The sequence below is a fragment of the Aotus nancymaae genome, unplaced genomic scaffold (assembly GCF_030222135.1).
Source record: "Aotus nancymaae isolate 86718 unplaced genomic scaffold, 86718_ANA_hifiasm-v0.15.2.pri h1tg000040l, whole genome shotgun sequence".
Lineage (NCBI taxonomy): Eukaryota > Metazoa > Chordata > Mammalia > Primates > Aotidae > Aotus > Aotus nancymaae.
In genome coordinates this window covers 56,885,259-56,905,828 of record NW_026988454.1, presented here as the reverse complement: position 1 = coordinate 56,905,828, position 20,570 = coordinate 56,885,259, and the positions used below count along the sequence as shown (strand labels likewise).

The window sequence follows — 20,570 nt, the reverse complement described above, 5'->3', positions numbered from 1 at the left end:
AACATAAATCATGTACGTATGAGGCACATATTTGTAATTCTTTGACTCCCATCACCGAAATTTCAACTCAGCAAATGACAACACAGCCCCTGCAAACAGAAGACATGTTTAACTTGGCTAAAGTTTACCTGAGGCATTTGGGTTTGTTCCCTGACTAGTCTCATCACGTGGAGCTGCTCCACCATTGAACAGCTCCCATTCTGACCATCACCTCCCACCCTCTTACCTCCCCCGTCCTCGTCCTCGTCCTTCCCACTGGCCCCATTTCCAGCACCATTCAGACATCCAGTCTTCAGATCCTACCAGCTTCCTCAGTTTGTTGCTACCTTCCTGGTCTCAGATTTTTTCTTCCTCAGCCACCTGACCCCCACAGTCATCACCAGAACTATTCTCTCCTCCCCCTCTTTCTCTCTTTGTCTCTTTTTCTCTTGTACACACACACACACACACACACACACACACACACGTACACACACGCCCCAACACAGCACCCACTCTGGCAGGCCTCTGAAGCTAGGATTTGTCTTTTCTGCTCCATTCTTAGCAGTTGTGATGCAGGAGGTCTAAGGTGGGGTCAAGGCCTCTACAAGCCTAAGAAGCTTCCTAGGAGATTCAGGTACGGATGAAAACATTGCCCCAGGATATCTAGTTTTCTGGTTTAATGATATACTGATACAAGGTTTGACATTCAAAATATTGGTCAATCGTTGTGGAGCAACTAGAAAACCAATAAACAGCTTGTGAGGGTGTCATTTGTTACAACCACTTTGCAAAACGATCTGGCAGCTGACCACATGCACGCCCCATGACAGCATCTCCTAGGTATACACCCAGCGAGATGCAGGCACAAGTACAGTCACATGCCACAAAACAACGTTTCAGTCAATGATGAGCCACGTATACCACAGTGGTGCCATAAGATAATATTAATACCACATTTTTACTGTATGCTTTCCACGTTTAGGTACACAAATACTTCCCATTATGTTAGAACTGCATACAGTATTCAGTACAATAACATGCTGTGCAGGTTTGTAGTCTGGGAACAGTGGGCTACGCCACAGAGCCTAAGTGTGTGGCAGGCTGTACCATCTAGGTTTGTGTAAGTACAGCCTGTGATGTTCATACAGCAACAAAATCACCTAACAATGCATTTCTCGGAAGTATCTCTGTCATTAAGTGACACATAACCGTACCCTAAAGGACATATGCAAGAAAGGCAAATTATAATACGCCCAACCTGGAGAGAGTCTAAACGTCTGTTGACAGTAAATGAATAAACCATAAAATATTCATGCCATTAAATACTATGTAGCTATGAAAACTGACCAACTACTGTGATACACAATATGGGTGGATCTCACAAACAGTGTGGAACAAAAGAAGCCAAAGAGCACGTGCTTTTTACCCCACTTATGTAATGTTTAGTATGGCTGATGTAAGGACAATAGTGAGCTTGGGGGACAGGGACGGAGGGAAGAGATGACTTGGGCAGGGGTAACACCGGTGTGTTCACTGCTTGATGATTCATTGGCTCATAGATTATGGTGCACACTTCTCTGCATATATGTAATATATCAATTTAAAAGTTTTCTATCTACAGGGCGCAGGGAGAGGAAAAAGTATTCAGCAACGCCCCTGCCGAGGAACAGCTGGTGCCAAGGCATGCCTAATCTGTCCACAAGGCGCCTGCCAGCTGGACTGCAGCCCTGGGTGGCCACCTGATCCATATTGACAAAGGGGCATTTTTCCTGAGCAACAGAGTATCTACCCACCTTCCCACTGGATGTCTCCACCTGGAATTCCCACAAGGAACTCAAGGTAAACCAATCTCAAACTGAACTCTATATCTAGCCCTGCCCCGCCTGGAGGGTAACTTTCTGAGTTTAGGGTACCATCACCCACACAAACTAGAAATCTAGGGCAAGGGACACGGGGTGGGCTAGGAGGGGCATGTGGTCCCTTTCACCTCTCCTTCATGCCTTAGGGCCAAGAGGTCCCATCAACTCCACCTGCTAATACTGTCCTGTCCTCCCCGCCCACACTCCCACGATGCAGACCCCTTTCTCTCTCACCTGGGCTCTTACGAGGTCCTCACTGGCCCCCTTGCCCTACTCGATACCCAAACTCTGCAGCATGACATCAGAAACACTCGTGGAGATGACTGTAACCTCCTACCTCTCTCACTCTCATATTTTATACCCCAGAAATAATAAACCACTAAGTGGCCCCCAATCAAGCCATGTTAGTTCACATAAATATGCTTTCCATGTGCTAGAAAAGCCCTAAGCATTCCTTCAATTCTAACTCCCCTTTCCTTTTTGTAAGAATAACCTCTTGAAAAAACCAAACCCTATTTCTTTAGGCGCCTAGCTTTTTTTTTTTTTTTTTTTTTTTTTTTTGAGATGGAGTCTCACTCTGCCACCCAGGCTGGAGTGCAGTGGTGTGATCTTGGCTCACTGCAACCTCCGCCTCCTGGGTTTAAGCAATTCTCCTGCCTTAGCCTCCCAAGTAGCTGGGACTACAGGCACCCGCCACCATGCCCAACTAATTTTTGTATTGTTAGTAGAGATGGGGTTTCATCATATTGGCCAGGCTGGTCTCGAACTCCTGATCTTGTGATCCACCTGCCTCGGCCTCCCAAAGTGGCATCTAGCATTCTAACACATCACTCTCTCCTTTACAAAGATTCTTGGCCCTCAGAAGTGTCGTTCATGTACCCAACCTAGGGGTCCACCAGGACAACAGGCTTATAGATACAACACACTAATGTAAAAAGAACCGCACAAACATAATCAGCAGAAAACCCAGAGGTGAGGAAAAGCAAAGGCAGCCAGAAGCCCCAGGGATTGGACCCATGCAACCTGGGTGACAGATGAAGAAAACTGCTTTCAGTCCTAGATTACACCATTCTGCATAAAAGCATAACTGATGGAGCCCATTGTGGTTAAGAGGATGGACTCTGGAGCCAGACTGCCAAGGTTTGGTCTTGGCCCTGTTACCACCAGGGACCATGGGCAAGACCCTTATCCTTTCTGTGCCTCAGTTTCCTCATCTGAACAATGGGTTTTGTGGGAATGAAATGAGTTAACACCTGGAAAGCACACCACAGCTGTATCTAAGTGGTAGCTGTTAGGATGTTCATATGCTAAAGTCAAAAAAGAAGAGCCAGAAAAGTTCTATATATCGAAAAACAAAACCTACCTCTATCCATCAGTGAAGGTCTCCCACAGGCTCCACATTGCAACTCTCAACTTTTAAACTGTCTCTACTTTTATCCTGGGACAACTAACTTAGGGATCCAGGTTCAGATTCTCCCAATACAGATGCCTGAATCTCAGTCTCCGCAATTTCCTTTCACAGGGGGCTTAAGCTGTGAAGTTTATGGAACTATGATATGGTTTCAGAACCAATCTTGGAATGGTATTTTAATTCTTCTCAGGTATCCTGTTTTCCCCTCTTCAAGGTGACTACAGTAGTGCTTCCTTACTCTAGAAATGACCAATGAGAAATGAGAGGAAAACAGGGTTCTCTATTTTAGGGGTCCCCAAGCCCCAAGCCATAGATCAGTACCAGTCGGTGGCCTGTTAGAAGCTGGGCCGCACAGGAGGAGGTGAACGGCAGCCACCCAGCATTACTTCCTAAGCTCCGCCTCCTGTCAGATCAGTGGTGCATTAGATTCTCACAGGAGCATGAATCCCATTGTGAACTGCACATGTGGGGGATCTAGGTTGCATGCTCCTCGTGAGAATCTAACTAATTTCTGATGATCTGAGGTGAAACAGGTTCATCCTGAAACCATTCTGCTGACCCCACCACAGGTCTGTGGAAAAAACGTCTTCCACGAAACGGTTCCTGGTGCTAAAAAGGTTGGGACCGCTGCTCTACTTAGCACTTTCAGTAGGTTTCCTTAAAGAGAGGACTAAATAATCATCACGATAACTTCCCTTTCTGTTTATAAAGAATAGAGATCAATTAGAGCAAATACCTGAGGAAAATGGGGTACTGTATTACAGTCATGCTGTCTTCACCTTCTGCTATATAAGCATTGGTTTGTTACCCTTTTCCCTCCTGTAAGCTGCTTTCACAATCAACCCTGCCCACTAATATGGGAACTCAGGTAACAATGATAGTGGTGACTTACTGAATAGTAAGACTTTTGCATACATTATGGTGGCCAGCTAAGAGCTGTCTCCTCAAACCCATTTGCCCCCTCTTAACCATGGTGAGCTGTCGCCATGGGGAAGTGGCTGCCCCAAGCACAGACAGGGAGCCCCATGCCATGGATGACAGAGCTGCCCCACCTGCCTGGGTCCCTGAATGACCTCGTGGAACAGATCCTGCTGTGGGCAGTTACTGGAGAGGTACAAACTTCCAGTTGAGGAATCTGTTTGATAGGGCACCTTAGTCAAACACCAACTAATATAATTAACTCAGCTAATCCCTAAAAAACACAGGGGAGCTAAGGTGTTAGCACCTCCTACCTCACTGAGTTACTGTGAGGATGAGAAACTGCACGTTGAGTCCTCATAGAAACATTTCACTACTCCTCTTTGAAAACATTTATACTGCTATTATTAGCCCCATTTTACAGATGAGAAAGTGGTAAATAAGATGCTCAAGACCATATAGTTAATGTGTGGTAGCGCCCGAAGGGAAACTCAGACGTCCAACCTTAGAACTTTTAACCTCTGTGCTATTCTGCTTCCAGAAGACTAAAATGAGCTCATACATAAAGGGCCTGGCCCAGCCAAGGGGCCGCTACCTAACCGTGCTCAGGAGTGCATCATGGTTGAGGGCTGTGGAGGTGATGGGCATCCAATGACATCCAATTCTGCCCTGCTAGTATTAGAATTGTGCTTAGGCAGAAACCTTGGTTTTCTCATCTGTGAAACAAGGGTGATACTTCCAACCTTATAAGGCTGTAGTGAAGATTAAAGGAAGCAATATGTACCAACGGCTTATGACCGAGCCAGGCACAAAGCAGTGCTCAATGATGCAAGCAGCAGAAGGAAGCAGGCGAGAGCTGGGGCTTCCTGCCCCTTTCCTCTGTCCTAACTGTTCCTTTTCGCAGACATTGGGAATCAAAACCAAAATGCCCACAACCTTCCACCTTGAAGAACAGCACCACATCATCTCTTCACTAAGCCTGATTCCCATTTTCTGCATAGGAAACTGAGACACAAAGTATCCCCAGAATCGCATCAGAGGTCCGCAGCAGGCCAGGGTTCAGATGCAGCTCCAAGTCTCCGGCCACCACGCTGCATGGCCCTCACCCGCCTGCCTCCCCCTCTCAAAACACTCTGAGTCACACAGAGGAGCTCCATACGCGAATGAATGAATGAATGAATAATTTAAATTTTTTTAAATCCATTTGACAAATGAAAAGAGGGTGTACGAAGGTTAAATGTGGTTCCACCATGCGTTGGCTATGGGCCCTTGACCCCGCCAGCTTCAGTTTCCCAATCACGAAAATAAGAATTTGAACACTTCCTTGGCAGGGTCCCTGTGAACATTAATGAAGAACTGTGTGTAAGCGCCCGGTATACATGTTAAGTTTCAATGAACTGCAACCAACTCTGACTAACGGTTGTCTCTGGGGAACACCTGCCAGGCACAGACAGAGACCCTAGGCGGCGCGGGGCGGAACGGGGCAGCAAGCAGTATAGGGAAGGGGCGGCGGATTCGAGAAACCGGCGGCCAGGCACAGGCACCCGCTACGCGTGCGATCCGGTCCCTCCGGGGGGGCCTCCAGCATCGGCTGCCACGGAGAGCAGTCGCCAGGTCCCACCTCTCCGGCAACAGGCGCGCCCCGAGCGAGCCCAGCGCCTCTGCTCACCAGAGCAGACCCGCTGCCAGTCCTAGGGGACAAGCCCAGCTCCGGGCCCGCGTCTGGACGCCAGAGTCCCGACTGCGCGGAGGAAGGAGGGAGTGGAGATGTTTTTGGATCGCGAGTGCAGCGCTAGAACCCCGCCGCAACGGAAAGAAACAGATCCCTCCCGCGTGGCGCCCCCTCCCCACCCCGCCCCCTACCTGCCGTAGTGCCCCACGTGGTCAAAAATCAACTCGAAGTGGCGGGACCCCATGCTGCGGCGGTGCACTGGGCGCAGAGTTATCGGAGCGCCGGGGGCTGCGGGCAGCGCGCCCCGCCCGCCCTGCGCAGAGGGCGCGGGGACCACCCCGAACCTCCCCGCCTGGCCTCCTGCGCTCCCGGCGAGTCCCAGTGCTCGGAACGAGAGCGAGGCTGGACTCTGTTCCTCCCTCCGTCGCTCGGCCCCTTCGTCCCCCTAAGTATCTTCGGCTTCTTCCCGCCTCCTCCCCGGGCGCTGTGGTCCCCGGAGCCCGCGGTCCCAGGGTGCCCACGCCCCAAGCCCCGCCGCTCCCCCGCCCGCCCTGCCGCCCAGCCTGGCTCTTGACACCACGTTCCGCGGGGTCGCCACGCTCGAGGGAAGCCCCAACGCCTCGGAAAAGTTGTCACCGAGAAAGAGCCCAGGGTGGGAATGCAAGGGCCACGCTCGGTCTGGGGGCCGCAAGAACATACGGCCTTCAGCGTGACGCCCCTCACAACCGTGGCTCTCAAACTTTCATGCCTAAGAATCTACTGCAGTACTTGGTTTAAAAGGTACATTTAGGCCGGCGCAGTGGCTCAGGCTTGTAATTTCAGCGCTTTGGGAGGCTGAGGCGGGAGGATTGCTTGGAGCCCAGGAGTTTGAGACCAGCCTGGGCAACATATAGCGAGACCTATATGTTTCTAGACTCCATCCCCGATGATTCAGCCTGTCTAGGGTACAGGAATCTGATTTTTAATAAGCAGACCACGTCATTCCCAGCCTTTGGAGTGGACAGAGGTTTGGCACATAGCCAACCCAAGCAGAGGGTGATCTTCCTTCTGGAAGGTAGCAGGTGCATGAAATTTAGGGAAGAAAGGTCAGCGGTGGGTCCGCACCCTGAAGCAGAAAGCCAGTTTCCGACTACATCCACAGCGAGAGTTGCCTTCTCTAGTCGGCCTGCTGGTCACTGGCTGCACTGTCAGTGTGTTATTCCACGCTATAAGTCCACTAGACCTTGAGCTCCCAGAGAACAGGGATGCATTCTCTTGGTCACTTTGGTAGCCTCAGTTCCAGAGCAAATGCCCTCTCTTTGAATTTCTCCACCTCATCTTTAAAATCTGAGCACACATATTCTTTGCTTTCTCAGAGAAGTCCAACGGTTTGAGGGCCAGGACAGAGGTCCGCCAGAGCAGAGCATCAAGAGTGGGTCTGATGGCTCCGAAAAGCACCAGGATCTTGCAAGGCTGTATCAAACGTTTTACTTTGACCAAAGGACAAAGGGAACTCCCTGTATACAGTTTTAAAGCAGAAGAGTGACAAGAGCAAATTCGTACTTGAATAATATTTGAAAGAGAGGAAAGTCCATTTCCCAAAGCGCTTCCCTCCCCTACTTGTCACAGAGCCTGTAATAACACCATTAAAGATTGACTTACTTTTGTTATGCACAATCCTCTCTAGATATTCTCTTCTGAAACATAAATACTCCTGGAAAGACTAATCCCTTAAGTAATAAGCAACTTGGAATGGGTTTTTTAATTAGGTAGTTTCCTGCTAACTAGAGAGATGTAAAAAAACCTAAGTTCTTCAGGTGAGGAATGCTGGAGGGATACCAGTGGGGGGAAGATGAGAGGATAGTGAGGAGTGGTGTTGTCACGGGCTGAGCCTAGGAGGAAAGGTGGGACCCATGGGAGCCAGTCAAGATGCCATATTGCTTCAAAGCACCAAAGGGAGAGTTACCTGGAAAAGATATGGAGAAACTGAACTTTGACATGAACACTATTCTAATTACACAAGATAGAAATGCCACGACATGGATAAAATGGACAAATTCCTTGAAAAATACTATCTAAGAACACTCAAGAAGAAATAGCCAGAATAGGCCTTCATCTGTTAAAGAAATTAAATACGCAGTTAAAAACCTTCCGAGGTAGTTTGGATGTGTCTCCTCCAACTCTCGTGTTGAAATGTAGTCCCCAGTGTTGGGGGTGGGGCCTGATGGGAGGTGTTTGGAGCATGGACCCTTCGTGAATGTCTTGGTGCCATCCTCCCCAGTAATGAGTTCTCAGTTATGAGTTCACACAAGATCTGGTTGTTTGAAAGAGTCTTGAACTTCCTTCCCCTTTTCTCTTGCTCCTTCTCTCACCATGTGACTCACAGGCACTGCTTCATCTTCTGCCATGACTGGAAGCTTCCCGAGGCCCTCATCAGAACCAGATGCTGGCACTATGCTTCATGTACAGCCTGCAGAACCATGAGCCAATTAAGTCTCTTTCTTTACAAATTATCCAGTCTCAGGTATTCCTTTATAGCAATGCAAACAGACTGACACGTTTCCACAAAGAAAACCCCAGGTTTGGCAGGGTGCAGTGGCTCACACCTGTAATACTAACACTTTGGGAGGCTGAGGCAGGAGGATCTCTTGAGCCAAGGAGTTTGAAATCAGCCTGGGCAACATGGTGAAATCTTATCTCTATAAAAAATACATAAAGTTTGGCCAGGCATGGTGGTGCATGCCTGTAATCCTAGCTACTTGGGAGGCTGAGGTGAGAGGATTGCTTGAGCCTGGAAGGTCAAGGCTGCAATGAACCGTGATTGGGCCACCTCACTCCAGCCTGGGCAACAAGAGCGAAACTCTGTCTCAAAAAAAAAAAGTTAACTGTAAAACAGCCTAAGACAAGTCCTTCAGGAGGTGCTCCAGAAGATGGCATTGTTGTCATAGGAGATGACAGCCCCATGGGTATTAATGCCCCTGGAGACCTTCCAGTGGGAAGAGTAGAACGGGAAGGCAGTGATATTGATAATCCTTACCCTGTGTAGCCTAGGCTAATGTATGTATTTCTGTCTTCATTTTTAACAAAAAAAAAGTTTAAAAAGTAAAAAAAAATTTTTTAATTTAAAAATGAAGTTTATAAAATAAGGATATAAAGAAAAAATATTTTTGTACAGCTGTACAATGCATTTATGTTTTAAGCTAAATATTATTAGTCAACAAGATTGTCAAAATTTAAAAGTTCATAGGATAAAAAATTACAGTAATCTAAGTTTAATTTATTACTGAAAAAAACACTTCAACTATATTTAGTGATCCTAGGTGTACAGTGTTTATAAAAGCTACAGTCAGGTACAATAATGTCCTAGGCCTTGACATTTACTATCTCTCACTCACTGGCTTACCCAGAGCAATTTCCAGTCCTGCAAGCTCCATTCCTAGTAAGTGCACTACAAACAGGTAGCATTTAAAATATTTTACACCATATTTTTACAGTGTCTTTTTAATATTTAAATATGTTTAGATGCAGAAATACTCACCATTGTGTTACAATTGCCTACAGTATTCAGTGAAGTAACATGCTGTTTAGGTTTGTAGCCTCGGAGCAATAGACTCTCTCCTAGAGAGTAGGTGTATAGTGGGCTATACCATCTAGGTTTGTGTAAGTACACTGTATGACATTTGCACAATGACAAAATTGCCTAAAAATACCACATTTCTTAGAACATATCCTTGTGGTTAAGCATCACATGATTATAGATGTAAAGTGGTTTATTCACAGGGCAATGGCATTCTACCAATTCTACCAATGCAACTAATTGCATTGAAGTGGACGTGATTCGTTTCATAGACAAGAATCATTTGCATTATATCAGTTTTCTACAACTTACAAAGTTGTAAAATAGCTCAAACACAATGAAAGATGAACATAACCCTAAAGGGTATCTGGACAGAACACTCCATTTTTTGTCCATTTCAATGTATTTCACAGTGTTTATTGGCACCATAATATTGGTTTGGCCTTCTTGAAACATCTTCCATCTCCCATGCCACCCCAATCTCTTAATTTGCCTCTTCCCTTGCTGCTTGCTGTATCTCTTTCTCTTAGATCCCTCTCCTCTTCCCAATTTCTAAATGCTGGAGTGCACCAAGGCTCTGAGTTCTTCTTTCTTTTTACAGTTCTACCTAGGTAATACCACCTAGTCCAAGGGTTGACAAACTATAGGCTATGGGCCAAATCTGGCCCACTATCTGCTTTCTAAAATAAAGTTTTATTGGAACATGGTCATGATCATTCATTCACATATTGTCTATGGCTGCTTTCATATTATAATAGCAGAGCTGAGTGGTTGGGACAGATTGTATGGCCCACAATGCCTAAAACACTTACCATCTGGTTCTTTACAGACAGTCTTAACGGCTTTCGAAACACACATTGATGACTCCCGGATTTTCATGTCCAACCTGATCTCATTCCAGCACTCCAGACTTGTTAACACCTCCACCTTCTCCACCACACATCCCAAAGCCACATTTCACCATGGCCACCCTCACTCCTGTTCCTCTTCAGAACTTCCCATCTCATTAAACGACACCCTGTCCCTGAGTTGCTCAGGCCAAAACCCTTGGTGTCTTTTACTACTCCTCTCTTGGTTTCACACTCCACATCCTTTTCCATTAGAAAATTCTGGTTGCTCTTCCTTTATAATAGAACCTGATTCTGTTACACTCTCTATCCCCCAACTGTTCTCCTTGCTTCTTCCCTCACCCCACATAGCAGCAAGTGCTCATCAGAAATAGAATCCAGATCAAGTCCCTCCCTTGCTCAGCAGCTTCCTGTTATGCTCAGAACAAAATACAAAGTCCGGCCACGGCTCTGGCTGCTTCTCTGACCCACCTCCCTACCACTTATTCTCAACTTCTAGTCTACTCCAGCCATGCTGGCATCCTTGCTCATCCTCAAAGACAGCCAACACCCACCACCCTAGTCTCTGGATTTTACACGTGCTATTCCCTCTGCCGGAAACTTCTGGTCCTGGAGAGCCACATGGCTCATTTCCTCACTTCAGTCAGGTCACTGTTCTCTGCTCCTCCTAAAATGTCAGTCCTCATCACTCTCTAGCCCCTTACCACACTACCTTGTTTTGTTTTTCTTCAATCTAATTAAATATATATTTATATATGTAATACATATATAATATGTGCATTCTGATATCATTAATCTTGAATACAAGCTCCATGAGAGCAGGCATTTTGACATATAGTAGGTGCTCAGTAAATACATGCTGAATAAATGAATGAATGGACATAGTCCAAGCATAGGGAATAATAAAACAAAATGTAAGCAATTTCCTAAAAGCAATTTCTGCACACATGAATGCAAGAGGACTGGGGGCCTGGCTGTAACCCCACCCACCACTCAGGCAAGCCTTTCGATTTCCTAAAGAGGAGACTACCAACTTGCCCTTTAGAAATACAATAAGGTCATCTTAACACAATACAGGGTGGATATATTGGGGAGAGGGAAGGGAGAAAGCAGGGGCCTGAGAGAAAATTATGTGTGTACTTCCTCTAAATCTAGAAGGCGTAGTTGTTCAATTGGGTGACTAAGACTCCCTGGCACGGGAGTAAATGTTCTAATGTCCTGTGGTTCAAGGGGCCTCCAGCCTCCAACTCTCATCTCAGCCTGGCCTTTCTATTCAAAGTGTCCCTGGAACCACATCTAGGTCCATAAAAGGTATCCAGAAAGTAGAAAGAAGATAGACAGCAAACACCATAATTGAGTTAATTGATGGGCAAAGAGTGACCCAGAGCTGTACTTATAAAATGACAAGTATGCAATTGATTATAAAGTTAGCTATAAATGCACCGGAAGCGTCCAGAGCTAAGAAATCACCAACAAAGCAGGAAGGGGAGTTTGTGTAGTGGGGAAGGGGGAGGGTGGCAGCTCACTGAGTTCTCACAGTAAGAGTCTTATAGCCATTCTCACAGGCTCTGCCCCACCCTGTCCTCCCCTTGGCCCAGAGAGCCTGCTCCAGCTACCAAGCCCAAGTTCTTCTTAGGAAAGCCCTTTCAGAGCCTGCCTGGGGAAATTCCAGAGTCAAGTTTGTCTCAGCACCCTCTCACTTCGCTTCCCACACTTCTTTCCAATTGCAGGCACCTAATCACCTCTGTCCCGCCATGAGCCACGCTGGGGCTGGTTTCTAATTGCCACCCTCACCCCTACTTAGCACTCATTGTGTTCTACCCATCTGAAGGCTCTTGGTTCCAAATTACCTCCTCTCCATCTCTCAAAGTCCTGCTTTCCAGGGCCTGTGAATCTAGATGGAATTTCTGCTAACATTGGATTCTCTGTCAAAAAATTATCTTGGCTCCTCCACTGCCTTTGAATGTTGATGTCTCCTGCATTTCTTTTCCCTGGCTCTTCTTCCCCTATTTCCTCTATTTCTCTCTTTTCGTAAAATTAGAGACAGGGTCTCACTATGTTGCCCAGGCTACAACTCTAATTTGTGGGCTCAAGTGATCCTCCCGCCTCAGCCTTCTAAGTAGCTGGGACTACAGGTGCTCGCACCACCGTGGCTGGCTCCCTCTGCTGATTGAGCAGATTCTCCAGGTCCAGATCCCAGAAAAACCACCCAAACTGTAACAGCCTAATGGGTTCGTCTTGCCCACTGTCCAGAAAAGCTGATACACTAAGAACATGAGGTATTGCAACAAATAAACTGTTTAATTAGCTGGGCATGGTGGCTCACACCTGTAATCTCAGCACTTTGGGAGACGAAGGCAGGAGGATTACTTGAGCCCGGAGTTTGAGACCAGCCTGGGCAGCACAGTGAGATCTCATCTCTACAAAAAATAAACAAAATTGTCAGAGGCGTTAGAACCAGAGCAACTCCATCTTGAATAGGGGCTGGGTAAAATAAGGCTGAGACATGCTGGGCTGCATTCCCAGCTGCTTAGGCATTCCAATTTACAGGATGAGATAGAAGGTTGGCACAAGATACAGGTCATAAAGACCTTGCTGATAAAACAGAAGCCAGCCAAACCCACCAAAACCAAGATGGCCAGGAGAGTGACCTCCGGTCATCCTCACTGCTACACGCCTACCAGCTCCATGACAGTTTACAAATGCTAGTGAGGGTAACCATAGTCTAACCTTTTTAGACCATATAGAGTAACTTCCTGACATTGCCATGGTCTAAAAAGGGGAGGCATGAATAATCCACTCCTTGTTTAGCACATAATCAAGAAATAACCATAAAAATGGCCAACCAGTGGCCCTTGGGGCTGCTCTGCCAATGGAGTAGCCACTCTTTCATTCCTTTACTTTCTTAATATACTTGTTTTCACTTTAGTCTATGGACTCACCCTGAATTCTTTCTTGCACAAGATCTAATAATCCTCTCTTGGAGTCTGGATTGGGACCCCTTTCCAGTAACATCTTTCTTTTTTTTTTTCATCTGGACTTGTTTCTGAGATCCAGTTGCATCTTTCTGGAGAGCATGAAGAGACTATACTGAGGAGACTCTCTACCCAAAGGAGATAGACTTGCACTGTTTGACCAACTTTGGGTAAGTGGTGGGGTACCCTGGTAAAGGATTTGATTGGATTAGAGGCCCACCTTAGGGAAGTTAGAGTCTTTCCTAAGACAGAGTGGGTTAAAGGTCCCTCTTAATAAAAGGCAAGGACACTTGACCAAACCTGGGTTCGAGGCCCAACTTAGGAAGATAAGAGTCCTTCCTAAAATTTAGGGGTTGGAGGCCACCCTCGGTAAAGTCCCTCTCAGCTAAGAACAGGTTTGACACTACAGGATGTTAACTGCTATTTCTTTGGATTAATCTGTCTTGCACTCTTTACTGATGGCTGTGGGTGACAGAATTAGGCATGTACAGGATCATGGGACATGGGGAGCTTTTGCCTTCCTAAAGGTGGAAACTTGAGAGCTGGTGAAACTGCTGGAAAAGATCCCTTCATGACTGATAAGCAGCCACCTGAACTTTTGATTAAGCATAGCTGGGATGAGTGGGTCTTTCTCTGGCCTCCCTGAGCTCTTCACCTTCCCCACTCTGCTGCAGACAATGCTTTACTCCTTTTCTCTCCTTTCCTTATCTTCTCTGCTACCCAGGGTGATCAACTTTCCCAGAGACCACAAGTTGAAACTCCTGGTTGGAGGTTGGATTAACAATTACGGGGCCAATGGGGGGCAAGTTTGAGCCTTGCCAGTTTGATATTGGGTACTAAGCAGAGTGACTAAGGTCTGGGTTTTGTCACACATATTTTGCTCCAGCTGGAATGGAAAAGACAATTTTCCTTTGTGTTAAGGATTGGCCCCGGGGCTGTGGTGCAGCGAGCTAGGTCACTAGGGCTGCTCAGAGAAAGCGAACCCAGAAGCCTGGCGTACCAGCAAAAGGGTAAGAATTTCTTTTTTCTTCCTTCATTTTTCTCCACTATCTCCAGTAATGGCTATAAGCAAAAAAGGGTAAGAATTTCTTACCAGTCAGACTTCTAGCCTTTCTCTCTTGCTGTGCAAACTGATTGAATGAATAGTAAAAATCTCTGTTTATCTTCCGTAAAGTTTCGATAAGTGGGAAAAAGAACTCGTGAGGCTAGCCTTAATCTGGTGTGCTTTGTGTGTCTTTCTGTATTTTCTGTCATAAAGAGGGGTACCCTAGATAGAATGTGGGCCGAGGACCCCTGTAAACCCACTGTTCAAGATGGCCCAGCAAACTGGTCAGTTACAAACTTTGCTGCAGGCCTCTGGAACCAAAAAAACTGGATAAAGTTTCCCTTTCATCTTGTTTCATGTCCTTGGGAGCTTGACCTTGTAATTATGTGGCAGTACTTTCTCTTGGTCTCTGCCATTTTGCAATAGTGGCCGGGTTCAATTCCAACTTAGGGGATGACTCCTTTCTGGTTTGATATCTGACCTTTACCATTTGTTGATTCTCTTCCCTTCCATGCACAGCTTCCTATTTCCCTTCTTGAACCTTTCTTTTAGCTACCGTTGGAGATTCTAGATCTTGTAAAAATGGCTTACCACCTCTTTGAAAATACCTCATACCACTCATGATCAAGACATAACTTTGTTAAGACTTATTGGTTTCACCTTTGAGGTTGCTTTTGGTAAAGTTCAAAAGCCAGGAAACTCAGCTATTCAGCCTGGCTAATATCCAGTAATAAGAGATTTTAAAGGACTGTTTAAAAGAAACGCTGCGGTTAAAAATTAGCTTATTCAAGCTCTAACAGCCTGGAAATCCTTGGGAAAAACATAGGAAGAGCCACAGATCCCATTTTGGGAAAAACCTGTTTTCCTCATGGAACCCCAGAAATTACAAAGTAGATGGATTCCTCTCAAAATCTAAGGTTCTGTATTGTTTTGCATTGCATTATCTGATGTTTTTGACTTTTGGGGATATTAAAAATTACTTCACATTATGAGAGAGAGCTTTGGTGTGTAATAACTAGATAGGCAAATATTTTCTCAGAAAAGTAAAAAGTGTGATGCCTTTTAGTTCACACACTTAAGTAATCTTTGAGAAATAAAAATGCTTTTAAAGATTATTGGTAAAATAAAAATATCTTCCAAAAAGTAGACATTTGGTCTAAATTAGGCAGGTCAGATATTAAGTTTGCTAAATGCTTTAAGGTAATAAACTGCTTCTTTGACTTTTTGGAAGGTTTGTGAAAAATTGGTCTTATGAAAGAAATTATGTGTTGAACATATTGGTTAAAATTAAAGGAGTAATATTCAGCTTTTCCATAAATTGAATATTAGAATAAAAGCACAACAGGTTTTTCTTAGAGCACTGATCTGCTCTTTAACAAAAATTATAAATTAGGTCTTTTTCTGACCTAACTAATATTTTAAGATATTAGGTTTCCTAAAGTCCAAAAATAACATAATTTGGCTTATTTGGCAAAAATGTTATACAGGAAGCATTGTCAAATATGAAATAATGTTTTACTTTCTTTTGGTCATATTTGCATAAATATCTTACTGGTATGTGTTCCAAAGTTATGTGAAATTCCTATAAGGACTTAGTGTGCATTACCAGTAATAATTGTTATGTTAAATTACTGTGTGCCACAGAGGTAACAAATTTCCTTGTCAATAGTGTCTTTTGTTTACTTGTGTTTTGAGACAGAGTCTTGCTCTGTTGCCCAGACTGGAATGCAATGGTACAATCTTGGCATTGCAACCTCTGCCTCCTGGGTTCAAGTGATTCTCCTGCATCGGCCTCTGAGTAACTGGAATTACAGGCACATGCCACCACCCCTGGCTAATTTTGTATTTTTAGTAAAGATGGAGTTTCACCAGGTTGGCTAGACTGGTCTCAAAATCCTGATCTCAAGTGGTCCACCCACCTTGGCATCCCAAACTGCTGGGATTACAAGCATGAGCCACTGCACCCACCTCAACTGTGTTTTTGACTTTGGCTGCTCTAAGACTTTTTGTCATTCACAGACAACTGCTGTCTTGTTTGAATCCTCTTCAAAAGGTGGTTTATAATCAACTATAGAACTCTAAAAGATGTTCTTAAATGCAGTCTTTCTGGTAACTTTGGAATTGTGACATTAGAATAGAGGAAAAACCTTTCAAGACTCATGAGAAGCTGAAATGATCACGAATATCAACCAGAATAGGAGTTAACTGAATAGACTGAAGTAATCTTTTCTGACTTTTTGCTTTAAAAAATTGCTGATTCTTTGTTTTGTTTTTCAGAGTCACGAAAACTTTTCCTTTGAGATATTTACAGCTTTTAACAATTGAGTATACTCCTGTGAATAAAATTTGGAGCATATTTGTTTCTCTCTACCTGATTTCTCCAGAATTTGAAGATTATCTGTGAGTATTCTTAATTAATGCCAATATAGTTATTTGCAGAAGTGCAATAAGCATCTGTTTTCATTTGTAGCAAGACACAATTGGAGAAACTGGTTATTTTACCGAGGTTTTGACTAAAATAGCATGCTTTTCTTTAAGGAATCAAACTTAACTTTACAGAGCCAATAAAAGCCCCTTGGGAAAACTGACCTCATACACCTTGTCTACACAGTCCCTTTACAGGGTTCCTGACCTTTGGTAAGTAATGAGTGTCACTTTCAGACAGACCTCGGAACCCCAAGTTATCTTGGGACCTCAAGAGGAGAGGAATTTACCCAACTCGTAGGTATTTTGAGGGTACAAACCCATGGCTGGGCTCAGCTTTAAAAAGTGATCTTATGTGAGATTCCTTATGGAATAGAGTTCCAACAAAGCCAACTTTAAAAACCTATGTGAAAAATAATTATTCTTGCTTTTTATACAAATAATCAGGCTGAGTATAACAAAGCAAATGAGTCATTCTATGATTTGTTTTTAGTAAAAGTGACAGACTGGAGAGAGAAAAAATTATGTTTTAAGAACTATGGTACATCTGTTATTAGATTCTAGCCTCATTAGTTATTTTTGAGGTTTTTTTTTTCTGCAATCTAGATTAACTCTGCTTATTCCTGTTAACCACCTAGTGATCTCTGGTTGCTGCTCAGAAGAAACAAGAGTGATGAGTAATGTAAAAATCTGGATCAATATTCTAATTCTGGGCACATACTGGAATCATCTAGCAACCCCATATCAGCTTGGTTTCAACAGTTTCCCAGTTCATGGAAAGGCTTCTTATTTCATTTACTTGGGATAATTTTGCTTATTTAGCTTTACTCTTGTGAAATATATTGCTGTTGTACTCTATGTGTAGGAATGCAGGATAAATTTACATACTGTTCTCTTAAACTGAACACTTATTAAACTTCCAGCTATCTCCTTTTGTCAGAACTTAAAGGTTATAAGTGACCCTCGCCATACCAATGCTTTCTGACTGAGCTCCTCTCTACCCCAAATACAAGAGACCCCAATAGGCGGAACTTCAGCATGAAGTTACAGAAGATGGATCTTCATCCCTCTGCAACCTTTAGGATTAAGGGTTCTCTTATAAAGGAAGGGAGGAAATGTCAGAGGTGTTTGACCAGAGTAAGTCCATCTTGAATAGGGGCTGGGTAAAATAAGGCTGAGATCTGCTGGGTTGGACTCCCAGCTGGTTAGGCATTCTAAGTCACAGAATGAGTTAGGAAGTCAGCACAAGATACAAGTCATAAAGACCTTGCTTATAAAACAGGTAAAGAAGCCAGCTAAAACCCACCAAAACCAAGATGGCAATGAGAGTGACCTCTGGTTATCCTCACTGCTTCACTCCCACCAGTACCATGACAGTTTACAAATACCATGGCAATGTCAAGAAGTTACCTTCTATGGTGTAAAAAGGGGAGGTATGAATAATCCATCCTTTCTTTGGCACATAATCAGGAAATAATGATTAAAACAGGCTGCTCTGCCTATGGAGTAGCCATTCTCTGTTCCTTTACCTTCTTAATAAGCTTGCTTTCATTTCACTGTATGGATTGACCTTGAATTCTTTCTTGTGCAAGATCCAAGAACACTCTCTTAGGGTCTGGATCAAGACCCCTTTCTGGCAACAGTCAGGTGCGGTGGTCATACACCTGTAGTCTCAGCTACTAGGGAGGCTGAAGAAGGAGGATCACTCGAGGCCAGAAGGTTGAGGCTGCAGTGAGCCAAGATTGCACTACTTCACTCCAGCTTGGGCAACAGAGTGAAACTTGTCTACAAAAAAAAAAAAAAAAAAAAAAAAAAAAAAAAAAAAAGAGTTAATTATCACCAGCCAAGCAGAAGGACAGAAAACATTTCTCAAATTCACCTTCCCAAAAGTTTGGAGGGTAGAGTTTTTAGGTATAATTTGGCTGGCAGGGGGCTAAGAAATGGGTGCTGCAGATTGATTGGGAATGAAATACAGGAGTGCCCAAATTGTCTTTGCATGCTGAGTTAGTTTCTGGATCCAAGTTTCTGTGTGGGTGTCACGTTCCTTGATATGAGTCATGGGTCCAGGTGGAGTCAGTTGGTTGCCAGAATACAAAAGTCTGAAAAAATATCTCAAAGATCCATTTTAGATTTTGACAATAATGATGTTATCTGTAGGAGCGATAGGGATTGGGGAAGTTACAAATCTTGTGCCCTCCAGCTACGTGACTCTTGAGCTGTAAAGGCTTATAGAAAAGCAAACTAGGGAACAATAGCTGGTAATCATTTACGCCTACATTTTATTGGAATTCAGGCCGCTCCCATAATCCTAACCTTGGAGACTTTCCTGAGTCTTACAAAGACAGTTTCAGTTCCTGAGCAAGGAGAAGATTAGTTTTGGGAAGAGACTGTTATCTTCTTTGTAAAGTTAACAAAGCGGATTAGCACCAGCTGTATCAGATTTCTCTCACTGTCATAATTTTTGCATAGGCGGTTTCACTACTTGATAAAGCCAAGCCTCATGGCAGTGAGGAAAACAAACCTTGCCAGAGTCTTAATAGTGTTCAGAGGACAAAGAGAGATCAGGTTTTGGAGTCTGGTTCCTGGCAGACTCCCCTTCAACGAAGGGGCTGGATTGGGGTTTGATAAGGATCTTGATCTGAGTTTAGGACTCAAGGACACAGTGAGGCAAGGATTTTGAGGGAAGGGGTTCAAAAGCTTCTGTGGAGCAAACTGTTGTTTCATACTTTCTATTAAAAAGTTTAACCATTTGATATTCATTTAAATGAGTTTGGGAAGTTCCTCAAATGAACCACAGGATATTTGTAACCTATATCTTTCTGGGCAAGAGTTTCCTGGAATAGTAAAGTCTGTTAATAAAGACAGTGTAACAGTAAAACGATGTCAATGTAGAAAGTCAGCTGTGGAGGGAAATGGTTTCAGTTCTCAAAACACACCTACAGGCTCCTCAGCCCACCCCTCTCTCTCAGCTTAGATCCTAAGCCCCAAGTCTCTGCTGGATGAAGTAACCTCTCTAAGATTCCCATGCAAATAGGTCACCCTGTCACTAACATCCTTCCATGGCTCCTTGGCTTTCAGAATTGTGTCATCTCCTCATCATAGCTTTTAAGGACTCCTAGTGTTGTAACCGAGCAAGCGCAAAATCACCACTGAGACAAAGACTAGGCCAAATTACAGGGTCTTTATTGCCGGCAGCCATGGAAGACTTGTGTCTCTCTAACCTGTGGCCCCGAAAGGAGGGTGTCAAGACCTTGTATGCCCGTAAACCACCTCCTGGGCGGGGGTGAGGGCGAGGGGCTTTGGACATTCCAAGGGCCAGGGGACTTTGGACATTCCATAAACCACCTCCTGGGCGGGGGTGAGGGTGAGGGGCTTTGGACATTCCAATTGTTACTTAAGTGGTCACAGAAGTCAAGATAAGTGTTAGTTTACACATTGTCTGGGTAGGGTGGAAATTACAGACCTTACTTATTACGAGTCTTAAAATGGCACAGGAGCCAAAATGGCATTGGTTTGGACTGCTTTCCTGTCACATTAGGGTTACAGAGAGCAGTTTCAACGGAATGCCAAGATATGGTCGAGGTATACAGTTTATGGGGCATTTACCACGTCATACTAGGACCAGATTCCTGCTCACCTCTCAGTATCACCTCCAGTCACTTTCCCCTACAACTCCTCTGCTCTAGAATTGCAGCGCTCCGTCAGTTCCCATGATGCATCGTGCTCACTCACGCCACCACAGCTTTGTCAGTGTCAGCCTGGAAATCCCTCCCCACCTCGCTCACTGGATAAATCCTACTCATTCTTCAGGACTCAGGTACGGTGCCACTTGATGTTTGGTCTCTGATGACAACCAAATCAAGTTCCAACTCCTCTCCCC

At 44.6% G+C, this 20,570-nt stretch overlaps 1 protein-coding gene across 1 annotated transcript in view; it reads right to left on the bottom strand.

The window, feature by feature from the left end:
• The window catches only part of SLC22A16 (solute carrier family 22 member 16), a 50,104-nt gene extending 43,979 nt beyond the window's left edge, over window positions 1-6,125 (bottom strand). The window contains exon 1 of the mRNA XM_012438480.2: window positions 6,034-6,125. Within this exon, the coding sequence (XP_012293903.2) occupies window positions 6,034-6,086 (53 nt within the window). The 5' untranslated portion in view covers window positions 6,087-6,125. The remainder of the gene's footprint in view (window positions 1-6,033) is intronic.
• Between the last annotated feature and the right edge of the window lie 14,445 nt (window positions 6,126-20,570).